At 38.9% G+C, this 27479-nt stretch overlaps 1 protein-coding gene across 1 annotated transcript in view; it reads left to right on the top strand.

Moving 5' to 3' along the window:
* LOC121873796 (glutamate receptor ionotropic, kainate 4-like) overlaps positions 1-27479 on the top strand; it is a 53323-nt gene that overhangs the window by 9796 nt on the left and 16048 nt on the right. The window contains exons 2-9 of the mRNA XM_042377499.1: positions 7203-7456; positions 8142-8315; positions 8450-8652; positions 8951-9079; positions 10359-10524; positions 24361-24599; positions 25305-25489; positions 25639-25875. Of these exons, the coding sequence (XP_042233433.1) occupies positions 7209-7456; positions 8142-8315; positions 8450-8652; positions 8951-9079; positions 10359-10524; positions 24361-24599; positions 25305-25489; positions 25639-25875 (1581 nt within the window). The 5' untranslated portion in view covers positions 7203-7208. The remainder of the gene's footprint in view (positions 1-7202; positions 7457-8141; positions 8316-8449; positions 8653-8950; positions 9080-10358; positions 10525-24360; positions 24600-25304; positions 25490-25638; positions 25876-27479) is intronic.

Below are 27479 nucleotides of genomic sequence, written 5' to 3'. Positions count from 1 at the left end.
TTTGCCCAGCATAAAATTAATGACATTACTTCTCTACAGATTTCGCATCAAAGAGTTCTTGAGTCCTAGTTGGTAACATGTTGTAGCTAGAGACATCAGCCCATGATGCTATTAGCTCTTTCGATTCTCATAGCTGGTTTGGATGAGAGATGTGTCCACTGTTTTTACCTCTGAGTGTAATTATGTCCCTCCAGGCTTTGCTGAGGGGAGTATGTTGGTTCAGGCTGTTGACATAATATCTGAACAGACTGAACAAGATTGTTACCAGAGTATTTGAAACCTAAATTCAGTCGTGGTGAACCACCTGGACATGTGACCTAACTTGCTCCTCCATTTTTGTATCTTTGTGTGTCAATCTGTTGATAAAGGCCGCCGTGAGCAGCTGAAATATAGTGCTCCTCTTCTGAGTTTGCTTCCTCCAATAGTGGGTTTGTGTTTTTGAATTTACATATGTGTCAACGCATACTTCCCCCCCCCCAACACACACACACACACACACATGTACTATGCTGATAACGGCATAAGAAATCATGTTTCCTTTTTTTCTATGTGGTTATTAGCAAATGTACACAAATAAACACAGGAGATGGGGTCGGTGGACAATACATGAAAGTACTGAAAAGGACAAAATATATAACTATTTAATAAAGAATGAAAATAAACGTAGAAAAGAAAAAAAAAAAAGAAATACATTAAAGAAAAATTGATTAAGATATTACTTTTATAACGCAAGACTGAAGAATTACCCGAACAAAGCATGTACTATGTTGAACACTCCTCGCGTGGTGTGTACAAAAGAAGGTACTCGTTGATTGCTCCTTTTGTTTTTGCTTACTTGCTGAAATTTGGATGCAGTAATGACCATTGGTTGTCCTTTTGTTGAACTTCTGTTCGTAGCATGTCATGGGGGCGCTGCAAATTGAACTTACCAGTGCTTGCTTTCTTTAGTATTGTATTGTGTAAGATTAATTTGGCTTAATTAGAAATGAATCATAAATTCTTTGTATATATTGCAATGTGTGTGTGTTTGTGTCTGTCTGTCTGTCTGTATTTATGTGTGTGTGAGTGCCTATGGGTACCTGTATGTGCATATGTGCGAGCAGCTGTATTTCTTTGTTTGCTTGTGACCACTTTTATCGTTGTAGGATTGTAAAGTGAGGAAAGTTTGATAGCGTGGCCGATTAGTTATTTAACTTGGTATTATATTCTTTGGGGAATACTTCTAAACACCATTTATTAGTTAACTCAATGGCATGAACACATTAATAGATCATTATACTGACGTTACTAGACACTGACTCTCGGACACAAACATGAAATGGATACACTTCCCACAGTAAGTAACTCACCCTATGGATTGCTCTGAAAATGACTCACGTGTGTCCTGAGGGAGGCCCAGCGGCTGGAGAATATCTGCAGGTGCTGCTGGACTCTGTCCCCTGTGGGAGACTGCTAGGTGGGGACTCGGTGCTGGAGAGGGAAGTCCCCCTCCCGACCTCGACGAGTGACGAGCGTGACTCCGTCTGCCCCTGTGATCTGAGTCTCCCTGTCTGTTTCTGAGTAGGAGTTGTCGGCCTCTTATATTGGCGGCGTCATGCCGGTAGACGTCGTCACTAATTAGCAGTAAACAGGGTGTGTCGAGACAGCTATGTTTGAACAGGTGCGGGCTGGAGTGTAGTTTCTTGAGTTAGCATGGTCATGGAGCCGATTTGAATAATCACACAGCGGTGAGAACTCAGTTTCATTGTGACCGTGACCTCTACTGGGTCAGGTCTTAATCTCACTTGTTACTGTAGGGTGTACAACTGTGCTTCCGGTCACTGTGTGTGTGCATTTTTCCAAAATATAAAGTCTCTCGATACTGATAAATATTCAGATGCTTGCAATATAATCTTCAATGAATATTCTTACCTTCATATATTTCTTAAATAATATCCATGAATAGTTATTTCATAAATCATCAACCTCAGGTTCTACGAAATGAATGTGATAACACACACATGCCACACGCTTATAAATATGTTAAGCCGGGAAGAGGGGGAAGAAGTTGGTCATGCCTCTAGCTCATCTAATTACTCTGGTTCTTACGAGTTTGTTTTATTTCACTAACTGAATGTTCAGGATACAACAGCGAAGCCGTTGGTCTGTCCATTTGTTCAACCTTGTCGAACTTTGTCTCCACTTAATTCACAGATTTGATGGATTGATTTCAGTCTTGATGTGTAGGTTTGTTACGACAGGTGTTTGATGATAATTGTTAAATACTCTACTAGTTCAAGTATTATAAGAGTTACAGCCATTTTTGGAAGATGTGAGGGAAATTGATTAACAATTTTAATTGGCTCTTGTTTACCTTTTTTTATATATTTTTTCACTACTACTTATAATATTGAGAGATAATAATGTTAACAATTACAAAAACATAACATTAAAACTACTACTATTAATAATACTGAACAAACTAGAGTTATTATTAGTATAAATACAATCTTCATTGCCGTACCTTTATTATCAGTAAATATAATGACATATGACTTATGTTAACGTCAAAAGATTCACGGTCTCTTCTGCCTCACTGATTGTATGAGATTATCGAAAAAACTTTACTTAGATTAGAAGGAAATTCACTCTTTTTGAGGTTGCAATAGTCAGTTAAATTTCCCGTTTGAAAATCTTCTCTGTGTGCAAAATCACCACACAGGTCTAGAGTTTATCAAGTTAGCGGGTTTAATTCTCCTTCATGGACAAGGTTATCATTTTTTTTTTGTGAATTTACCAAAAAATTAATCATAATCGTCTATCGTTCTCAAGTAAAGGATAAAGCATGCGAGAAATCACACCCTTTGGTTGTATAAGTCCTTAATGGGGGCTGGCTGGGCGAGAGTTTGTGTCCCTGAGTCTGATAGGAAGCCAATCTTGGCGGTGGTAGGAATACTATGATGACTTTTTGGGGATTGTAAGAGTAGTAGAATGATTATAATTAAGGTCTATGGTTGGTATATTGATAATCATAGAGGTTTATAAGGGGTAGAATGACGATAATGAAAGACTAAGAATTTTGAATATAAGTTATGAAGGTCTAGGACTTAAAATAACATACCTGGTAATCGTCACCTGAAATGTAATCACTGATTGGGATAAAAGGTAAGCAAAATATTGCATCGTACCAAGTTGGGTATAATAAGAGAGGTTATAAGAGAATTCGAGGTTTACTTGTGTCAAATGGTTTATTATTTAGAGATAAATCTGATTAAGCACTGAGATTTGTAAATACTCTTCAGAACCACAGCACAGCAAATATGATAGCTAGATTCTATTTTCTATTAAATTTCCTACTTGACAGGTCCAGACAATGAGGGGGGAAGCACCATGTAATTCGGAGGTGATAGCGACCCGCGCCAAGATCGTTTGGATGTGGCTGACTGGCATGTCGGCGAGACAAATTTCCCGTAAGAGTGGGGCGAGCGTGACCACCGTATACAGGTGGATAAGGAGGTGGCAGGAGGAAGGCACAGTGGCCACAAGACCTTACCGTAGACGGCCTCGCACTTCATCTTGGGAACTAGAAGTGGCAGCTGCCGCGGCCTCACAGTCACAACCTGCAACCAGGTCATTCAATATTTCCTACAAGCAACACATGTGCTATCACCCGAAGCCAGTGCACCATCATTTACAAGTGAACGCTTTCAATAAATTAATTAATTTATATTACGGTCCTCTGGTTCAGTATTACAGACAAACACAGTTGAATCCTGCTTATAGCCTGTTATAGGTGTTTTTGGTATTATGAGACACTAAAAGTATATTATTCCGTTTGCTTTATCTTTATTATAGCGTATGAACAAATACCAGTGACATCTTATCATTCCTACTGTATGACCATATTAAGAACCTAAACAAATAATTGAATACATTATAGTTACTTGAATTGAGACTATGACATTGGTTTGATATATCAGGGCTTATCATTTGGAACTTCCGCATACCTTTGCATTTTTGTGTCAGCAGTAATATTTGTATCTTTAAAGTCTAATATAACTGTAACAGGGCAAGGCAGGACTCACTCCATAACATGACGTAATTTATATTTTTCCTAGCATCTTATGTATTGCTTGATCAAATTATATATGTAGGATGTAATAATACAATATCACGTTAATTGTAATTTGGTCTTATCACATTTGCTTTTTCTTGTAGGTCTATTATATATTTCTTCAATGTGATCCGTTATTAAAATTTTATAAATTCACTAAATATCACCAACAAAATAAAATATTCATTAATTCTTGTTTTCATAGCCTGTATAAGACGAACATGAGTTTTCAAAACTTTAATTGTTTATTGATATATGATTAGTATGATTAAAATGTATTGTACACTTGTACGTTATAAATTACATGCATCCTATATATATATATATATATATATATATATATATATATATATATATATATATATATATATATATATATATATATATATATATATATATATATATATATATATATATTAAATCACTGCGCGAAAAGGATAAATATATATGAAGATGTGAATTACACGAAAGCGCTTGGGAACTATTATCAGCATATATATATATATATATATATATGTAATACTCAGAAATTTCCGAGTAATTTCGAATGCCCCGCCATTGGCAACACTGAGCGTTCAAGGTCGCTGGAGGGAAAAGAGCGCTGCCTGCTCATAGAGAGAGATTGTGGAACTAGGCCTATATGATATTAAATGTAATTTATCGAATTAATAATGATGCGATTCATGAAGTAAGGGACTATTATTGAATTTGAAATTATTATAGATCGTTTATCAGTCTGAATAATGTTACGGGTGTCCCAAGGAGTTATTAGTTCGGCGGAAAATATGTCACGTAGGCCTAAGCTAACGCCTTGAGGAGAGGCGACGCTGGCTAGGTCTCAGTCGCGGGGAGGATTCATACAAAACAAGACGTCCCTGCGCGTCTGTCACAGAAATAGTCACGTGGCCTAGTCACCTGTGCTGCGCTATTGCAGTATAACAAGTAAGTCTCATTCGATCTCAGACAGGGTTAGATAGGGCAGTGGTAAAGTTAACAAGAGCTAACAGTGAGTTCATTTCAGGGTTTCCGTCAGAACCCACTTGACTGGAGTTGACCGGAGTTGACCGGAGTTGACTGAGAGAGATTGACTGCCGTTTGAGACTGCCGTTGATGATTGAGGGTGGCGATTGTCGCCATTGGACCGATCAGTGTAGGCCTGTCACTGTTTAGCGGGGTACCAAAGGATCTCTTGAGGGAATCTAGCCGTCTGGGTGCCCAGCTGACGTCGGCTCACAACACCACATGTCCCGAGCCGCTTAGTGAAACCCTCTTGCTAACGGGAAGCTAAAGCTCCTCTCAACTGCACAAGGTCTGATTGGCTCACTCTCTTCCTGCCCATGGACGCACTGGGAGTACACTGAGGCTATCTGAGTATATTAATGGTCACACACTGAGACCGTGAGTCTAGGACTCTAGGAGATACCTAGAGGAACATTTTATCTTCCTTATTACGGGTGCAGTTAACACCATTCCTCAGACTGATATTATCTTGACGTGTGTAGTTTAATAGTCCTAAATAATTTTGATAGTATTGTTTTTGAATGGTTGTGCCATTAAGTGGAACCAGAGTGATGCTGTGATTTGATTCTTTTAATGCACCTAATTGTTCTTCATAATTCTGATCTCAGGTATAACCTTGTTCCCCAGAGTAGTGGTTAAGTTAGGTTAGGAAGTGTGCATCTGTTGGGGTGCTATTATTTTGTTGAAAGCCCTTAAGGCCTATTCATTGTAGAGTAGTTAATTTCTTATTTTTTAATACCACTTCCTAAGTGACTGATATTATTTTGTGAAAGCCCTTACGGCCTGTTTCATGTGTGCAAGCAACATTTCTTAATACTTCAAATTTATTGTTGCCTGTGTTTCTAATAATTTCTATATCATGTATAACTTTTATTCCCCAGAGTAGTGTTTTAAGTTTAAGTTAAGAGGTGCGCATATTGGTGTACCATTATTTGATTGTGTTTGTAGTGTTGGAGGGAATATAAGTGTCTAAATTTTACAGTGTGTCTCATTCATCCCAGTCACAGACGCTATCCTTCCACGGGTCACGGACAATTCATTTTGTTTAGTAGATTTAAGTGCTCTTGTGCTGGTTCGGGATTTTTCTCAAAGGGGCGCTTCCACTGCCATTACCATCTATTAATTTTTAATAAACCCCAAGTCAAGTGAGAAATTAAAGTCCAGTAAATTCCGACCGGTTACATATATACACTGCTACTTATTGGAAAGTACTGTAGATAGAAGACGGCAGACTCATACGCTTGTTTCTTCTTGCCCGCTAATACTGTTTTTGAGAACTTGACGGAGTGGCAGTCAATGCTATTGCTGGTACAATACACAGAGATGGGATAAGTTCATGGTAAGACTAACGAAGGACTGGCTCGAGTCTATAGGTTGTAGATGCGCATAGGAAGTTCACAGGCACATAAACATAAGATACCCATTGATTTGCATAGGAGAAATTATACAGAAAAGTGGCAGGTGATACGTACAATTAGATGCATGAAAAAATAAATACAGCAACGAGAAGCTACAACAAAGGCAACCATACACGAGAATATGTGCAACAACCCAAAGCCAATAAGCAAAAGGGAACCGGTGAACTATGAAGAGTTAATAGGAACATTGTACTTTACATGAATAGCAGAATCACAAAACGAAGAGAAGTTGCAACATCAGTCCTATGGCAAGAACCTATACATAAAGTATCAGGTGCGTGATTGTACCGTAAGAGTATATTGAATTACCCCTTACTAGAACTGTCATGAGTTCTATGCGTCACACCATCGCCGCGATATGTTACACTCATATCAGTTGGTATGAATGAGCGATTATCAAAACTACTTTTCTTAGATATATTTACTCATACCTAAATGTTTAATATATTATATACTGTACGACTCGGTAATGGGACTGCAGCAACTTTAGTCTGCTATCAAGACATTATTGACATGTATTTACATGAAAGTCAAAAGCTGTGCAAATTATCTATGTATGGAGCGTTCCTGGGCATAACAGACATAACTCTATCTGGTAATGTTACACAAGGTAGACAGTAAGTCTGGTTCAACATTGAATATATTTCTTGACAAATGGTTTTGCATTCCAGGTGGTAATGATGTCACTCAGTTATCGCATAATGGTGGCGGTGACTGTGACAGTGGTGAGCGCCTCGACTGTATTTTGTCAGTTTGTGGGTGAACCCGTGCAGCAATTGAGTGGGGACGTCGATGAACCCGTGGAGCAGGTAGGCGTGGATGTGGGCGTGATGGTGGGTCAGGTAGTGGAGCACCATCTCACCGGCTGTCACCTGGTGCTCATCACCACTACACAACACTCACGTGTTTTCTCCAGTATTAACAGGTGATTTGGTGGTGTCATATTATGAATTTAGTAAAACCACGATTTAATTACAGCATATATTGTGCCGTCTCTTCAGTTCCTTTCTCTTTTGTAAATAAATTTTAAGATGAAAATGAGTTAATATTTAGTGTATCAATACTCTCCCTCCTTCTGTTGGTAAGGTCAAAGCACCCACGTGTGGGTAATACACTCACAACATATAATACAATGATAATTATTGTTTCTCTTTTTATATCCTCAAGTGCACTTTCTGGCACTATCTATATTTATTATTATCGTGAGTAAATTAAAAGACTAATATAAGCAATGTTTTCATTTGGCTGGTAAGACTATTATGTACTGTAGACGTTTGCACTTCCTGTAATGAGGGTTTTTAAGGGTTATGCTATATTAGATTAAGTTTTATTTATTTTTTAATTAATGCTTCTCATAACAAAAATCTTAGGAGAGGACACTGTTTTCCATAGAAATTTTGTTAACTTTAGGAGAATGCTCAAGAGATGATTATTATCTTAAGAAGAACACATTTTATTCTTTTAAGGAAAGATCTTGTTAAGGATAATGTTTAACAAGTGCCATTATTAAGAGATTATATTATTGTAAAATGAGCACGATGACATGTAGGCTCGCACCCAGGCCTACCTTCTCCAGGGGTATAAGAGTAAAGTAAACTTGTATCTTTCAGATACTTGAGTGTGGGTGTGGAGGCTGGCGTGGTAGTGGAGGCAGGGTGGGTGTTGTCTCAGGACCAGCTGGCCCAGGACCACCTCCTCCAGAGGCTGTGGGGAGACACCAGAACCACCTGCCGGGCATTGATCATCGACCTCACCAATAATGACAAAACTGAGTCTGCGCTCAGGTAGAACTTAAAGAACAATAGAGAATTCTTACCACAAAACGGGGATTGTGTTGTGATTATTGTAGACATCTCGTTTTATTTTTGCCTTCTGTAGTATAACAACATAATGTGAGCCGTTATTATTCACTCCTTAGATTAGCAGAAACATCAGGGTTGTGGAAGTTGTCTGAGACGCGGGTGGTGGTGGTGGGTGGGACGGCAGGAGTGAAGGACGTCCTCCTCCACCATAGTCTCCGTAACACCGTCCACGCCCTCTACCTGGCCTTCCACGACCTCACCCTCAGCACCCTACCACGTCACGGTAACTCACGCCTAAAGAAGGTCCTCCCTAAGGAAGGTTAGTGCATTTCCTGACCAAAGTGTAACTCCTCAATGGAATTTTCCTTTGAAAAAACAACCTGTTCTCTCTGATTCCATAAATATTCATAATATGTAGCATAAATTTGTAAACCAAACTCTGGGAAAACATATGGCCACAGGTAATTTTATTTACCAGTTAGCCTAATCCTTTTGATCTTGCTTTATATTTGGTATAAGTGCACCTGTGTGCCAGTGTTAATATAAGTATTCAGGAATATGTAGGGTAAGAGGGGTTGAACACGTACCGGGTAATGATATTTTATTCCTTCGGCCAGGAGTAGTGAATGAGCGTGTGTCGGTGTACCGGCGATGTCTATACTGCAACAACGGGGATATGGACGTCCAGTTTATCAAAGAGAAGAACCTGACATCTCTCATTATGAAAGATATTGGTCTATTCCACGGTACAGTACATAAATATTTAGTGAAGCAAAATGTATTCCTTTGAAATAATTAACCAACGTTATAAAAAACGAAGAAATAAATATATTTTAAAAGACATACAATTAAAACAAGTGTACCGAGCGTTGCCCGGGTTTCTTTGGAGGGGCAAAATAGCCTAGACTTGTGACTACACTATCATCTACATCAACTACACGATAAAAGAACAGCCAAACAAATATATACCTGTACACACACATATACTGTACTCATATAATGTACTTTATAAATATGGTAGCAAAATTACCTGGCTTCGCTCGGCTTAAATATATACTGTATTTACTGTAAAACTTATCACAGTTTGCCCTCCCTGACACGGGTAACCACCTCAACTTATCCTAAACTAACCTAACTTAACCTAACCTAACCTCTCCCGATCTAACCAAATATAGGTTAATCTAACCCGACCTAACTTTGATTGTTCTAGTTTGCCCTCCCTGACACGGGTAACCATCTCCCATAACCACGGAACAATTCCTCAGGAAAGATTTTTGGTTCTTGTCTGTTGTCAATAGTAATACAAAGGTGCACAATCTTAGAACCCATGTACTTTGTATATAAGTTTCAGGCCCAGTATGGGCCAATAGGTCCGCTGCAGTTTCCTCCATTCTTGTGTTAGGTTAGGTTAGGTTAGGGCGAAGTGTTTGTCTGCATCAAGGAGTGCAAATTGTGATAACCGTTATACAAAATATTCCTAGACAGTTAAGTATACTGTACTTGAGGTATGGATACTAAACAATGACATTCTATGCAATGTTTTTTATGTAGCTATTACAGATATTGTGAATATAGATATATGCAACTAAACTTGGATTGAATTTTACAGGGGATAAACGTCCATATACTTGCCCTCTCTTGGGTGATTATCATCATAATGCCAGCTAGAAAGAACCAAGTCCAGATATGATTTCTAAAAATGTACGGAATTATTAGGCATTTTCTACATCAAAATATTACTGTCCCTTTGTTTATGTTCTGGATATACTAGAAAGATCAGGAAAGATCACAAAATGCTCAACTTAATTAATTTTTTGATGTCATACCTTGAAGAAAGACGTCCTACCAAGTTTAATTTTGAAATAGTGGACCTGCGGTGCTACAGATAAAGAGACAGACATCCAGAAGATGCCACACGCTTTTTTGTTCAATTTCACTTCACGTTGAGTCACCATATGATAACCTCAGGAGCTGATGGGATTAATTAAACCTGCTTTGTAATGAGCTAATCCTCTCTACTTCCAGATCAGTTTCAAAACCTAATGGGTCACACGTTCCAGGTAACAACAGCACCATACTTTCCTTACATGGACTACCAGCGGGACAGCCAGGAGCCAGGAAGCAACGTCACACCCAAAGAATCAGTCGACGCCAGCTTGATTAACTCTTTGGCTGCAATACTGAACTTTACGTGAGATTTGAGACTTTTTTGTGTCATAGTAAGACTGTCTGTTCTCCTGAATTAGAAGGTTTATGGATACGGCTACCAACACTTATACATTTTGTAGAGGACCTTTCTTGATCCATGTTTATAACTATTGGGTCCAGCTGTATAATCCCTCGGTCCTCTGTTAGCGTGTTCTTGCAGTATAGACTCTCTTCTTTCATCTGATAATACAATATCGTTCTTTGATATGATATCCAAACCATTCCCTTCCATTCTTGGCCTTAAGTATAAAGTCTATTGTGCAACTTTACATTATTTTTAGAGAGGTTTTAATTTTTTATTTATTATCATTTTTTTTTTTGGGGGGGGTGGGCATTCTGTACTCACGTTTTACTTGTGCAGGTCAGTACCGATATACCTCTCTCTCTCTCTCTCTCTCTCTCTCTCTATATATATATATATATATATATATATATATATATATATATATATATATATATATATATATATATATATATATATATATATATATATATATATATATATATATATATATATATGATAAAATCTACGTTTTCACTGTGGAGGTTGAGGTGTTGATTGTATGTAGAAGTCCGCGTGCTTTATTGGGCTAATGAAATATATATATATATATATATATATATATATATATATATATATATATATATATATATATATATATATATATATATAATATTCAGAAATTTCAGTGTAATTTCAAACGCCGCTCCATTGGCAATACTGAGCTCAAGGTCGTCTGAAGGAAGACAACGCTCCCGCACGTAGCGAGAGGTTGTGGAACTACGCCTATACGATATTGAATGTAATTTACCGAATTAATATGGAGGCGAATTATGAAATTAAATATCAGTTATTAAATTAAAAGTAATCATAGATCGTTTCCCAGTCTGAAAATGTTGCGTACGTCCTAATTAAGCTGTTAATCGTCTGGTAAATAAGTCACTACTGAAAAGCGTGAACCAGTGAGCAAGCCTGGCTGGGGAGTTGTGAGAGAGGTCACGCCAGAGGACCATCTCTGTTCTGTACCCAGGAGAGACGAACCGCGTGAACTGGTGTCTTCGTTTATTTAACATCAGTATTAACAAGTAAGTTATATTCAATCTCAGACAAAGCTAGATAGGGCGGTAGGAACAAACGGTGATGTGAGACAATAGCTAACAGCTCGGGTTTTTTCAGGGTTCTGTAGAGCCCACGAGGTATGATAACGTCCACTGGCGGTATGAGACGAGTGGTGAGCTGTATGACCGTCCACTGACCTGGGTTTGAGCCACCTGTTGAGTATGGTGAGCTTTGGAGTGAAACCAGCTGTCTGGGTGCCCAATTAAGGACGGACGATCGGTTAGGGTCATTAGCCCTCCTCTACCTCGGCTCACAATACCACATATCTTCAAGCAGCTTAGTGAAAATCTTTTACTGACGGGAAGCTAAAGCTTCTCTCAACTGTACAAGGTCTGATTGGCTCACTCCCTTCCATTTCATGGATGTACTGAGGGTAAAGTGAAGCCAGCTGAGTGATACAGGGTCACCCACTCGGACCAAGAGTCTAGTGGAACGTAGAGGTACATCTTCCAAGGTGGAGAAAGGCTGGTTTGGGCCTTAAACTATGGGTGCCTGTTGGTTGTGCCTTAAAAAAATACAGAGTACAGGTGGAATTTATGTGTTAGGTTAGGAAGCATGGTTCACGGTTATTGGTGGACTCAGTAACTTCTTAATAATAGTGATAATATTTTTGTGTGTAGTTTAATATTTCTTAAATAATTTGGATAATATTGTTTTCAATGTTAGTGACACTAATGCATGCCAGAGAAATGAGGGAACTGTTTTTCAGATGAGTTTTCTCCATGCTGTTGTAAGTGATACTGTGATTTAGTTCCTTTACTGCATTTAATATGTCTTTATAATTTCAATCTCAGGTATAACCTTTGTTCCCCAGAGTAGTGTTTAAGTTAGGTTAGGAGGTGTGCATCTGTTGGGTAATATAAATTTGTTGAGTGCCCTGAAGACCTATTCAGGGTGGAGTTAATAAGTTCTTATTTTTCTATACCATTTTCTCAGTGCTGGATATAATTTTGTTGAGTGCCCTTAAGGCCTATTCATTGTAGTTATTAATTTCATATTTTTTTAACACCATTTCCTCAGTGATTGATATTATTTTGTTGAAAGCCCTTAAGGCCTGTGTCATGTGTGCAAGCAACATTTCTTAATACTTTGAATTTATTGTTGTCTAATGAGGCATTGCCTGAGTTTCTAATAATTTCAATATCATGTATAACTTTTATTTCCCAGAGTAGTGTTTTAAGTTCAGGTTAAGAGGTGCGCATATGTTGGTGTACCATTATTTGATTGTGTCTGTAGTGTTGGAGGGAATATAAGTGTCTAAATTTTACAGTGTGTCTCATTCAACCCAGTCACAGACGCTATCCTTCCACGGGTCACGGAGAATTCATTTTGTTAGTAAATTTAAGTGTTCTTGTGCTGGTTTGGGTTGTTCTCAAAGGGTCGCTTCCACTGCAATTACCATCTAATAATATTTAATAAACCCCAAGTCAAGTGAGAAATAAATGTCCAGTAATTCCAACCATTTACACACCGTTTACCATCTGAGATCCCTTGCCCGAGAATTGCTGTTCGACACCACAACCGCATCCAGCCCATACATGCACGAACTGATCGCTATAAGAACAGCCCAGTCCCAACCATTGTAAAAATTATCAATAACTTGTAATAAGCCAGTGTATTCACTCCCAGTAAATACTACTTCTTGCACTGTCACTATGTTGAAATGCACTGTAGTTTGAGTTTTTCCCTATCTAGTTATTATATATCTTATTTGTATCACTTATGTTACTTGTATATTATTTGTAATTCGAAACCCATTCCCCAAATATGTAACTGTAAATTTTCAGCCTTCTGGCTGCCAAGCTCTTTCAATAAACCGTTAATTAATATATACTTCATTTTTAGTCCCTATAACACGCGGACTTTGAACATATAATCAACGACCTCACCAGCCAGGAATCGAACCCTCGACCTACTGGGTGGGACTAGGGAACATAAGAACATAAGAAAATAAGGAGTCTGCAATAGGCCGGTTGGCCTGTGCATGGCAGCTCCTGTCGAGAGTTACTACCACTCTCTATCATCCATGAATCTATCTAGCCTCCTTTTGAAACTTTCCAGAGTTCCAACACTTACTACAAAGTTGCTAAGCTTATTCCACTCGTCCACCACCCTATTTGTGAACCAGTTTCTTCCTATCTCCCTCCTAAACCTAAACTTATCCAACTTGAATCCGTTGCTCCGAGTCCTATCCTGCTCGGATATTATAAGAACTTTATCTATATCCCCTTTATTGATTCCTTTCACCCACTTAAATACTTCTATCATATCTCCCCGCACTCTTCGTCTTTCTAGGGAATGCAAGTTAAGTTTCTTTAACCTATCCTGATATGGAAGGTTTCTAAGTCCCTGAATCATTTTTGTCATTCTTCGCTGCACCGACTCTAGTGAATTTATATCCATTCTATAATAGGGGCACCAGAACTGAACCGCATAATCGAGGTGCGGCCTAACTAGCGCAAGATATAGTTGCAATAAGACCTCTGCACTCTTGTTACTTACACTTCTAGATATAAAACCCAATACTCTGTTTGCCTTATTTCGAACATTAACGCACTGTTTTCTAGGCCGTAGGTCCGGGCTTACAAGTACCCCTAGGAGACTAAAAGCAGTCCTAGACTCTGTTATATTTCACACAAAGCCTGTTCATCGAGCTAATGGCGCCGTGAACCTCATTGGGAAACTGTAGGTCGAGGGTTCGATTCCTGGCTGGTGAGGTCGTTGATTACACACACACACACACACACACACATATATATATATATATATATATATATATATATATATATATATATATATATATATATATATATATATATATATATATATATATATATATATATATATATATATATGTAATATTCAGAAATTTCAGAGTAATTTCAAATGCCCCGCCATGAGTGATACTGAGCGTTCAAGGTCATCTGAGGGGAGGGAGCGCTGCCTGCTCGTAGCGAGAGACTGCGGAACTAGGCCTATATGATATTAAATGTAATTTACCGAATTAATAATGATGCGATTCATGAAGTTAAGGGACTATTATTGAATTTGAAATTATTATAGATCGTTTAGCAGTCTGAATAATGTTACGGGTGTCCCAAGGAGTTATTAGTTAGGCGGAAAATATATCACGTAGGCCCAAGCTAGCGCCTTGGGGAGACGCGACGCTGGCTAGGCCCAGTCCCGGAGAGCATTCACACAGACAAGACGTTCCGCGCGTCCATCAGAAATAGTCACGTGGCCTAGTCACCTGTGCTGCGCTATTGCAGTATAACAAGGTTTCCGTCAGAACCCACTTGATTGGAGTTGACCGGAGTTGACTGCGAGAGATTGACTGCCGTTGATGATTGAGGGTGGCGATTGTCGCCATTGGACCGATCAGTGTAGGCCTGTCACTGTTTAGCGGGGTAGCAAAGGATCTCTTGAGTGAACGAGTGCTCCCGACAACTAAAACGACACGGGACCAGCATCGGCAGTGGGTGATCAGTTCTTACCACTCCGGTGCACAACACCACGTGTCCTCGGTCAGCTAGTGAAACCCTCTTGCTAACGGGAAGCTAAAGTTTCTCTCAACTGCACAAGGTCTGATTGGCTCACTCTCTTCCTGCCCATGGACGCACTGGGAGTACACTGAGGCTATCTGAGTATATTAATGGTCACACACTGAGACCGTGAGTCTAGGACTCTAGGAGATACCTAGAGGAACATTTTATCTTCATTATTACGGGTGTAGTTAACACCACTCCTCAGACTGATATTATCTTGACGTGTGTAGTTAATATTTCTTAAATAATTTTGATAATATTGTTTTGAATGTTTGTGCCATTAAGTGGAACCAGAGTGATACTGTGATTGATTCTTTTAATGCATCTGATTGTTCTTCATAATTCTGATCTCAGGTATAACCTTGTTCCCCAGAGTAGTGGTTAAGTTAGGTTAGGAAGTGTGCATCTGTTGGGGTGCTATAATTTTGTTGAGTGCCCTTAAGGCCTATTCATTGTAGAGTATTTAATTTCCTAAATTTTATTACCATTTCCTCAGTGACTGATATTATCTTGTTGAGTGCCCTTAAGGCCTATTCATTGTAGAGTATTTAATTTCTTAAATTTTATTACCATTTCCTCAGTGACTGATATTATCTTGCTGAAAGCCCTTAAGGCCTATTCATTGTAGAGTATTTAATTTCTTATCTTTATTACCATTCCTCAGTGACTGATATTATTTTGTTGAAGACCCTTAAGGCCTATTCATTGTGGAGTATTTAATTTCTTATTTTTTAGTACCATTTCCTAAGTGACTGATATTATTTTGTGAAAGCCTTAAGGCCTGTTCATGTGTGCGAGCAACATTTCTTAATACTTCAAATTTATTGTTGCCTGTGTTTCTAATAATTTCTATGTCATGTATAACTTTTATTCCCCAGAGTAGTGTTTAAAGTTTAAGTTAAGAGGTGCGCATATTGGTGTACCATTATTTGATTGTGTTTGTAGTGTTGGAGGGAATATAAGTGTCTAAATTTTACAGTGTGTCTCATTCATCCCAGTCACAGACGCTATCCTTCCACGGGTCACGGACAGTTCATTTTGTGTAGTAGATTTAAGTGTTCTTGTGCTGGTTCGGGATTTTTCTCAAAGGGGCGCTTCCACTGCCTTTACCATCTATTAAATTTTAATAAACCCCAAGTCAAGTGAGAAATTAAAGTCCAGCAAATTCCGACCGGTTACAAATGGTAGCAGAGCGTAGTTTTTAATGTCGTGACTGATAGTACTGTGGTTGGGATAATGAACGCTATCATGTGTTGGTTAGTAATGGTAGGGATTGAACTCGCACTGATGCTCATCCTTGTGCCCGGACTGAGTTGGTTAGGCTTGACAGTAGAGATGTGTATGAGGAGGAAGAGAGACGGCCGCGGGACCTTGGTACAGCTGAGAGAGGAGTTCGGAGACCTAAAGAGGGATTATCAAGCACAGGTAAACAGGTTCAAGTGGTAGTCTCAGGCACACATTCAACGGTTCAGGGAGGAAACAAGGGGTGAATGTCAGGCACACGTCCAGCAGTCAAGGAAGTGTGAGGTCCAAGTGGGAAATATAGGGGTACGTAAGTAGTTCAGAGAGGTTGATCGAGCCCTCCAGCTGAGAGACAAGACGAAGCCGACCGATTACAGTTTAGGGTGCATGGTAATGAGAAAAGGCAGGTTGTAGGGGGTGAGTTGGAGGAGTTGTGAGTAGGGCAGAGGGGATTGGAGAGATGGTTAGGTCAGAGATGTGCGTTGAGTAGTGGTTGCTGTCATGAGCGGGATTGAGTTGCTGTCATGAGCGGGATTGAGTTGCTGTCATGAGCGGGATTGAGAGTACGGTTGTAATGTCCAGGGCCTCACTAAGATGGACTGGTACATTTTCAGAGGGTTGGTCTGCCGGCATGAGGTTCGGAGACGTGGACTGAGTATTTTTTTGACACTGGTTCCTCTTAGCTCAAGGGCCAGGCAAAAGGAGAGCATGTTTGTTTTGGACTGAGTATTGTTTTGACACTGGTTCCTCTTAGCTCAAGGGCCAGGCAAAAGGAGAGCATGTTTGTTTTGGACTGAGTATTGTTTTGACACTGGTTCCTCTTAGCTCAAGGGCCAGGCAAAAGGAGAGCATGCTTGTTTTGGACTGTGTATTTTTTTTGACACTGGTTCCTCTTAGTTCAAGGGCCAGGCCAAAGGAGAGCATGTTTGTTTTGGGCTGGTATTAATTTTGACATTGGTTCTCTAGTTAAGGGCCAGGCAAAAGGGGAGCGTGATGTTCTGGTTGGATTGAGTTGGGCTAGGAAGAAATGGAGTTGCTAGCTGCGAGTGGAATAGTACAGAGTTGAAGGTGGGTTCTAAGTTGTTCTCTCAGCACATGAGGACAGTGCTGTCTTTTTTAGGGGGGTCGAGTGTTAGCGGGAGAGAAAAGGAGAGAAGAGAAGACGGGAATGCTGCGTTTAGCAAAAGGGGTAAGATGCAGTTTCTTAGAAAATTTTTTTAGGGGGGTCGTATGTATGTTCTCTCAGCACATGAGGGCAGTGCTGTTTTCTTTTAGGGGGGTCGAGTGTTAGCGGGAGAGAAAAGGAGAGAAGAGAAGACAAATGCTGCATTTAGCACGTTAAAGGGGTGAGGTGCAGTCCTTAGAACAAAATTTTAGGGGGGTCGTATGCATGTTTTCTCAGCACATGAGGACAGTGCAGTCTTTTTTTAGGGGGGTCGATTGTAATATCCAGAAATTTCAGAGTAATTTCAAATGCCCCGCCATGAGTGATACTGAGCGTTCAAGGTCATCTGAGGGGAGGGAGCGCTGCCTGCTCGTAGCGAGAGACTGCGGAACTAGGCCTATATGATATTGAATGTAATTTACCGAATTAATAATGATGCGATTCATGAAGTTAAGGGACTATTATTGAATTTGAAATTATTATAGATCGTTTAGCAGTCTGAATAATGTTACGGGTGTCCCAAGGAGTTATTAGTTAGGCGGAAAATATATCACGTAGGCCCAAGCTAGCGCCTTGGGGAGACGCAACGCTGCCTAGGCCAAGTCCCGGAGAGCATTCACACAGACAAGACGTTCCGCGCGTCCATCAGAAATAGTCACGTGGCCTAGTCACCTGTGCTGCGCTATTGCAGTATAACAAGGTTTCCGTCAGAACCCACTTGATTGGAGTTGACCGGAGTTGACTGCGAGAGATTGACTGCCGTTGATGATTGAGGGTGGCGATTGTCGCCATTGGACCGATCAGTGTAGGCCTGTCACTGTTTAGCGGGGTAGCAAAGGATCTCTTGAGTGAACGAGTGCTCCCGACAACTAAAACGACACGGGACCAGCATCGGCAGTGGGTGATCAGTTCTTACCACTCCGGTGCACAACACCACGTGTCCTCGGTCAGCTAGTGAAACCCTCTTGCTAACGGGAAGCTAAAGTTTCTCTCAACTGCACAAGGTCTGATTGGCTCACTCTCTTCCTGCCCATGGACGCACTGGGAGTACACTGAGGCTATCTGAGTATATTAATGGTCACACACTGAGACCGTGAGTCTAGGACTCTAGGAGATACCTAGAGGAACATTTTATCTTCATTATTACGGGTGTAGTTAACACCACTCCTCAGACTGATATTATCTTGACGTGTGTAGTTAATATTTCTTAAATAATTTTGATAATATTGTTTTGAATGTTTGTGCCATTAAGTGGAACCAGAGTGATACTGTGATTGATTCTTTTAATGCATCTGATTGTTCTTCATAATTCTGATCTCAGGTATAACCTTGTTCCCCAGAGTAGTGGTTAAGTTAGGTTAGGAAGTGTGCATCTGTTGGGGTGCTATAATTTTGTTGAGTGCCCTTAAGGCCTATTCATTGTAGAGTATTTAATTTCTTAAATTTTATTACCATTTCCTCAGTGACTGATATTATCTTGTTGAGTGCCCTTAAGGCCTATTCATTGTAGAGTATTTAATTTCTTAAATTTTATTACCATTTCCTCAGTGACTGATATTATCTTGCTGAAAGCCCTTAAGGCCTATTCATTGTAGAGTATTTAATTTCTTATCTTTTATTACCATTCCTCAGTGACTGATATTATTTTGTTGAAGACCCTTAAGGCCTATTCATTGTGGAGTATTTAATTTCTTATTTTTTAGTACCATTTCCTAAGTGACTGATATTATTTTGTGAAAGCCTTAAGGCCTGTTCATGTGTGCGAGCAACATTTCTTAATACTTCAAATTTATTGTTGCCTGTGTTTCTAATAATTTCTATGTCATGTATAACTTTTATTCCCCAGAGTAGTGTTTAAAGTTTAAGTTAAGAGGTGCGCATATTGGTGTACCATTATTTGATTGTGTTTGTAGTGTTGGAGGGAATATAAGTGTCTAAATTTTACAGTGTGTCTCATTCATCCCAGTCACAGACGCTATCCTTCCACGGGTCACGGACAGTTCATTTTGTGTAGTAGATTTAAGTGTTCTTGTGCTGGTTCGGGATTTTTCTCAAAGGGGCGCTTCCACTGCCTTTACCATCTATTAAATTTTAATAAACCCCAAGTCAAGTGAGAAATTAAAGTCCAGCAAATTCCGACCGGTTACATATATATATATATATATATATATATATATATATATATATATATATATATATATATATATATATATATATATATATATATATATATATATACCTTACTCAAATTCATGTATGTACAAACTGGATAATTTCGTAATTAAGAATATTTGTAACCAGGTGAGAAGGTTGGGTCACCTTACCCTCTGACCTGACTACCGACCGTTGCGGTGCTTTTTAAAGATTAGTAGGGTCATTACCTAATACCTGACCATTGTGGATTTGATCTCACCCTCCTATCCACGTTTTCATTGTGGATCTACATGATGAACAGGCTTTGTGTGAAATATAACAGTCTAGAACTGCTTTTAGTGTCCTTGTGGCCTAGCCGGTAAGCGTTCCCTAGTCACACCCAGTAGGTCGAGGGTTCGATTCCTTGCTGGTGAGGTCGTTGATTATATGTTCAAAGTCCGCGTGTTATATGGACTAAAAATGATGTATATATATATATATATATATATATATATATATATATATATATATATATATATATATATATGTAAATATATAAATATATATGCAAGTATATCACTGTAGGTGCGCGTGATCTAGGTATATGCTGATAACCACAAGGAAAGAAGAAAACACGAAGTTCCCAAGCGCTTTCGTGTAATTCACATCTTCAGGGGTGAGTACAGACTAGAGAGAGAAATACAAACCAAGGTGAATATATACAGAGGAGGGTGAGACCAGGTCCACAATGGTCAGGTATTAGGTAATGACCCTACTAATCTTTAAATAGCACACAACGGTTGGTGGTCAGGTCAGATGGTCAGGTGACCCGGCCTTCTCACCTGGTCACAAATCTTCTTAATTACAAAATTGTCCAGCTTGTACATGCCGTTACTCAAATTCATGTTGAATGCTTCGGTATGTTTAATAAGACTAGATTCTATGATGTTCCTACTATCAATTGAACTACATGGTAATATTGAGGAGGCATTATCCCAGTCAATGCAATGCTTGTTATCCCTCAAATGAACAAACAGAGCATTGGATTCCTGGCCTGTCCTAACAATGTATTTGTGTTGTTTAATTCTAGTTGCAAGATCTTTTCCTGTCTGGCCTAAGTAAAACATATTACATTCCTTGCAAGGGTCATTACCTAATACCTGACCATTGTGGATCTGATCTCACCCTCCTCTGTATATATACACCTTGTTTTGTACTTCTCCTTAGTCTGAACTCACCCCTGAAGATGTGAATTACAAGAAAGCGCTTGGGAACTTCGTCTATTCTTTTTTCCTTGTGGTTATCAGCATTATATATATATATATATATATATATATATATATATATATATATATATATATATATATATATATATATATATATATATATATATATATATATATATATATATATATATATATATCTTAGCTTTCGAAAGCTAAGGTGCCTGTTGTTTCCTTTTCCCGTGTGATTTATCAAGATTTATCTTATCCACGTTTTCATTGTGGGACTACATGAAATATATATATATATATATATATATATATATATATATATATATATATATACATATATATATACGTGTGTGTAACCGGTCGGAATTGATAAGAACATAAGAATGGAGGAAACTGCAGCGGGCCTATTGGCCCATACTGGGCAGTCCCGTTTACACCCAACCCCGATTGCTCATATAAGCATCTAACCTATGTTTGAAGCTATTCAGCGTATTCGAGTTAATGATGATATTTGGTAACTTGTTCCATTCATCCACTACTCTGTTACCAAACCAGTGTTTACCTATTTCACGCCTAAATCTAAATTTGTCTAATTTAAAACCATTGTTACGAGTTCGCTCCTGGTTGGATAGCTTGAGTACCTTTGTAATGTCCCCTTTGTTTAGCCCTGACTTCCACTTCTACACCTCTTATCAGGTCGCCCCTTGCTCAACATCTCTCGAAGGAGTGCAAATTAAGATGCTTTAACCTGTCTCTATACTCAAGGTTCCTAATGCCCGGGATTAGTCATGTCATTCTCCTCTGAATTATTTCCAATGATTCTATATCCATCCTGTAATATGGTGACCAGAACTGAACTGAGTAATCCAGGTGTGGTCTCACAAGCGCAAGATACAGTTTTAGGATGACCTAGCTAGTCTTGTAACTAACACTCCTTTGTATGAACCCAAGTACTTTATTATCCTTGTTACGAGCAAAAACACATTGTTTACTTGGCTTAAGGTTCCTACTTATCATTACTCCTAAATCTCTCTCGCAGTCGGATTTCTCTATGGCATCGTTGTTCATCTGGTATCTGGTTTCCCTGTTTACATCTCCTTCACTGAGTACTTTAAATTTGTCCACGTTGAATTTCATCTGCCATTTTTCAGACCATTCGAAAAATTTGTTTAGATCTTCCTTTAATTTCTCACTTGACTTGGGGTTTCTTAAATATTATTAGATGGTAATTGCAGTAGTAGCGCTCCTTTGAGAAAAACCCAAACCAGCACAAGAACACTTAAATTTACTAACAACATGAATTCTCCGTGACCCGTGGAAGGATAGCGTCTGTGATTGGGATGAATGAGACACTGTAAAATTTAGACACTTATATTCCCTCCAACACTACAGACACAATCAAATAATGGTACACCAACATATGCGCACCACTTAACCATAACTTAAAACACTTCTCTGGGGAATAAAAGTTATACATGATATTGAAATTATTTGACTCAGACAATGCCTCATTAGACAACAATAAAGTCAAAGTAGTAAGAAGTGTTGCTTGCACACATGAAACAGGCCTTAAGGGCTTTCAACAAAATAATATCAATCACTAAGAAAATGGTATTAAAAAAAATAAATTTATAACTCTACAATGTATAGGCCTTAAGGGAAATCAACAAAATTATATAAATCACTGAGAAAATGATAATAAAATAAGAAATTATTAAATCCACCATGAATAGGCCTAAAGGGCACTCAATAAAATTATATTACCCCAACAGATGCACACCTCCTAACCTAACTTAACACTACTCTGGGGAACAAGGGTTATACCTGAGATTGGAATTATAAAGAAATATTAAATGCATTAAAGGAACTAAATCACAGTTTCACTTGCAACAGAGAGGAGGAACCTCATCTGAAAACCAGTCCCTCATTCTGTGGCATCAATTAGTGACACAAACATTAAAAAACAATACTATCAAAATTATTTAAGAAATATTAACTACACACAACAAGACAACATCAGTAACTGAAAAAAATAGTATTAACTACACACAACAATATTATCACTACTATTAAGAAGTTACTGAGTCCACCAATACCCGTGAACCATGCTTCTTAACCTCACACATAGATTCTACCTGCACTCAGTAGTTTTTTAAGGCACAACCAAAAGGCACCCGTAGTTAAGGCACAAACAAGTCTTTCTCCACCTTGGAAAATGTACCTCTAAGTTCCACTGGACTCTTGGCCTCAGTGAGTGACAGTGTCTCACTCAGCTGGCCTCATTTTACACTCAGTACATCCATAAGACGGAAGGGAGTGAGCCAATCAGACCTTGTTCAGTTGAGAGAAGCTTTAGCTTCTCGTAGCAAAAGGTTTTCACTAACTGCTTGAAGATGTGTGATATTGCGAGCCGAGGTAGAAGAAATCTGGCGACCCCAGACGATCGTCAGTTGTGCACCCAGACAGCTGGTTTCACTTCAGAGATCCCTGGCTAACCCGGCTAACCAGTGACAAGCCTGCACTGATCGTTCCAACTGCGACAATCGCTAATCATCAATCATCAACGGTAGTCTCAAACGGCAGTCAATCTCTCTCAGTCTCTCACTCGCAGTCATGTGGGTTCTGACGAAAACCCTGCAATGAACTCATTGTTAGCTATTGCTAATTTTATCACGGCCCTATCTAAACCCTGTCTGAGATCGAATGAGACTTACTTGTTATACTGTAATAGCGCAACACAGGTGACTAGACCACGTGACCGTTTTGTCCTCTCTGAAGCACAGTCTGTCCTCTCTGTTAGAACTCTGTTGTCTGACTGAGACCGGGCCAACCTCATGTCCTCTCAAGGCGTTAGCTTAGGCCTACGTGACATATTTTACGCTTACTAATAACTTTCTTGGGACACCCTTAACATATTTAGACTGAGAAACGATCAATAAAAATTTCAAATTTAATAATGTCATTTAATTTCATGCTTCGCATCCATATTAATTCGGTAAATTACATTTAATATCGCATAGGCCTAGTTCCAGAAGCTCTCACTATGTGTGGAAGCGCTGTCCTCCCTCAGTCGAACTTGAAACTCAGTATCGCCAATGGCGCGGCGTTTGAAATTACACTGAAATATATATATATATATATATATATATATATATATATATATATATATATATATATATATATATATATATATATATATATATATATATATATATATATATATATATGTTCGATTCCCCACTGTAGTCTATAATTGGTAAAGATGCTCTAGATTATGTTCGAATTGTTCACTCGGAATCGGCATCTTTTGATGTTAATGTCTTTAAAGCACCTACATAAAATGCCAGTAATATAACAGTGTTTCTAACATATCCTTAAGTTACGAGATTCGTGAGGAGCCCAACAAAAATTGGGGCGTGGAGAATGACGGCATCTTCGACGGGATGATGGGTCAGCTTCAGCGAGAAGAAAAGGACTTCTGCACTGTGGCAGGACCCTCACCAGGACGGCTCAAGGCGATAGAGTACGCCAAAGGGTATCCGTCGGACATGGTGACAATAATATCACTACGGCCCTCAATACTGCCACAATACCTCTCACTGATAAGACCTTTTGCAGGTAACCCTCAAGCTGTTTAACACAGAGCACTGGATGTGTTTGAAGACGTTAGAGATTCACTGACCATAATGCGCATTTGAAATTCACGTCTTTAGAACAATATTTGTAGAAGGAGAACAAAATATAAATATATTCTGGTCGAAGCTTGTTACAGGTACACCAAGATTTGTTAGTAATATGATTACCGATATTTGTCTATGTACATCAGGCTTAAGTGGCCTACTGTAGATATTTGTAAGATACTGAGTACCGTAACATTAAGAAATGGGAGTCTGAGAAATATCTTCACGATTGAGGCATGCAGGAAGAACAGGTCACTTTGTTACTTAGATAGATCTGCTTTCATCTTCTTCCGAATAGTTATAACTTTTTTAAGTAAATTGCTAAGTTTTTCTTAGGTCTGTGTCTTTCAATAATCTCATTTTAAGTCTCAACCGAACAAGTTTTCAGTTCATAAGATGCAACACCTTCATGAAAATTAAATCGCATTTCTGGTTTACTTTTCATTTTCAAAGCAAAATTCAAATTACCTTTTTCTTAAGAAGTTGATAAACATAATCTAACTATTATTTAAAGTAATGCTGAACTATTACTAATTCAGTAGGAAATTAACTTATTTTTCGCCTTCAAATGTGCTATTTAAAAACATTTAAAAATCTTAATAACTAAAAAATAAATAAATATATAAATAAATCCATCACTTAGGAGAACTGTGGATGGCGCTGCTGGTCAGTGTGGTGGCTTGGAGTATAGTTATATGGGTGCTCCAAAGTTCGTGGCAGTGGATGGCGGGTGGTCCCAGCGTTAAGTACAACACTGCTCTCCTGTACGGCTGGGGCGCTCTCCTGGAGCAGCCGCCCCACGACCCATCCGTCAGTACATCAGGCCAGGTAGACGTCCCTCATGACTTATTTATGAAGTAATGTTATTTTGTCATTGTTGATACTTTTGCGTTTTCATCGCTAATCTTGACTTATCTTCTCTGTTTATGATATACGTTGACTATTAGTAACAGTAAGGCTTAATTATACATTTACAGGTATTGGTGGGTTTCTGGCTGGTGTTCTGCCTCATCATCGTTACAGGGTTTCGTTCGTCTTTGATAGCTCACCTAACGATCCAGGGAAAGTCTCTGCCCATAGACACCTTCGAGGACCTGGCTCAACAGAGTGGTTGGGAATGGGGGACTGAGGCTTGGCTCCTGAAGGGCGTTCCGCTTGAGTACTTCTCCACACACACCGATCCAGTAGTGAAGAAAATCTACCGAAAAACGGAGGCCAGTTAACTCGAGATTGAGTGGAAGAATTGTAATGTAACTCAAAATATTTTGGGTAATATATTTGATGATCGGATATCTCAGTTAAGAGCGTATTTTCCTCGGAAATTACAAAACACTAATTAAATTTCAACGTGGAGGGGAGGATTGGCTTCACTAGTGCAATAGCTCTAGGACACTCAGCAGAGAGTACACACAATGGGGTACTGTTCACACAAACACAACTCCCATGTTGTCTACTTAGTGGCTAGGATAGGCGGCTCTCACCCGCGAGGCCCGGGTTCGATTCCCGGCATGAGAATTTTCTCTCTTTTATTTTAATTTCTTTTTACTCTTATTTTTTTCGCCTCTTAGGCCCCGTTCTGGGTTGATGACTTGTACCCGGGTGGGATATTCCCCGTAAAAAAAAAACAATAGAAACAATATGATTATACAGGTACGCTGAGTCATTAAACTTTCAGTAATAAATTATTCAGTTATTATTCTATATGCAGTATATATATATATATATATATATATATATACTTCATTTTTAGACCATATACCACGTGGACTTTGAACATATAATCAACGACCTCACCAGCCAGGACTCAAACCCTCGACCTACTGTGTGAGACCAGGGAACGCTACCGATCACGCCACAAAGAGACTAAAAGCAGTTGTAGACTATGTTATATTTCACACAAAGCCTGTTCATTGAGCTGATGGCGCCGTGAACCTCTCATTGGGAACTGCCCGCTCATTTATGTGGATGTCAGTAGCATTTTACCCAATCCAGCTGGTATGAAACACGAGGTACCATATATACTTAATTTTCTTGTATATATATATATATATATATATATATATATATATATATATATATATATATATATATATATATATATATATAATATATATATATATATATATATATATATATATATATATATATATATATATATATATATATATATATATATATATCACTAGCCCAATAAAGCACGCGGACTTCTACATACAATCAACACATCAACCCTCCAGGATTCAAACCCACGGCCCGCGAGCCCATGACTGTGACCGGGGAACGCTAACTGCTGGACCACCAGGATACTAAAAGCAGTCCTAGACTTTGTTATATTTCACATAAAGCCTGTTCAACGAGCTTAAAGCGCCGTGAACCTCTAATGTGGACTACCCGTATCACGTAGGTGGTCAGAGTAACGTTTTACCAAATCCGGCTTCGAAACAGGAGGATTCATATATATTTCATTAGCCCAATAAAGCACGCGGACTTCTACATGCAATCAACACCTCAACCCGCCAGGATTCGAACCCACAGCCCACGAGCCCATGACTGTGACCGGGGCTTTGTGTGAAATATAACAAAGTCTAATACAGTACTGCTTTTAGTATCCTGGTGGTCCAGCGGATAGTGTTACCCGGTCACAGTCGTGGACCGTGGGTTCGAATCCTGGCGGGTTGAGGTGTTGATTATATATATATATATATATATAAGCTTTCGTCTTTATTCAAGAAATCTCCATTGTTTCCCTTTTCCCTGTGTGATTTTATCAAGATTTATCTTATCCTCGTTTTCACTGTGCATCTACATGATATATATG

This window comes from Homarus americanus, unplaced genomic scaffold, assembly GCF_018991925.1.
Source record: "Homarus americanus isolate GMGI-L3 unplaced genomic scaffold, GMGI_Hamer_2.0 scaffold25827, whole genome shotgun sequence".
NCBI lineage: Eukaryota > Metazoa > Arthropoda > Malacostraca > Decapoda > Nephropidae > Homarus > Homarus americanus.
The sequence above is the reverse complement of the archived record's forward strand: the minus strand, read 5'-3'. Positions and strand labels throughout refer to the sequence as shown.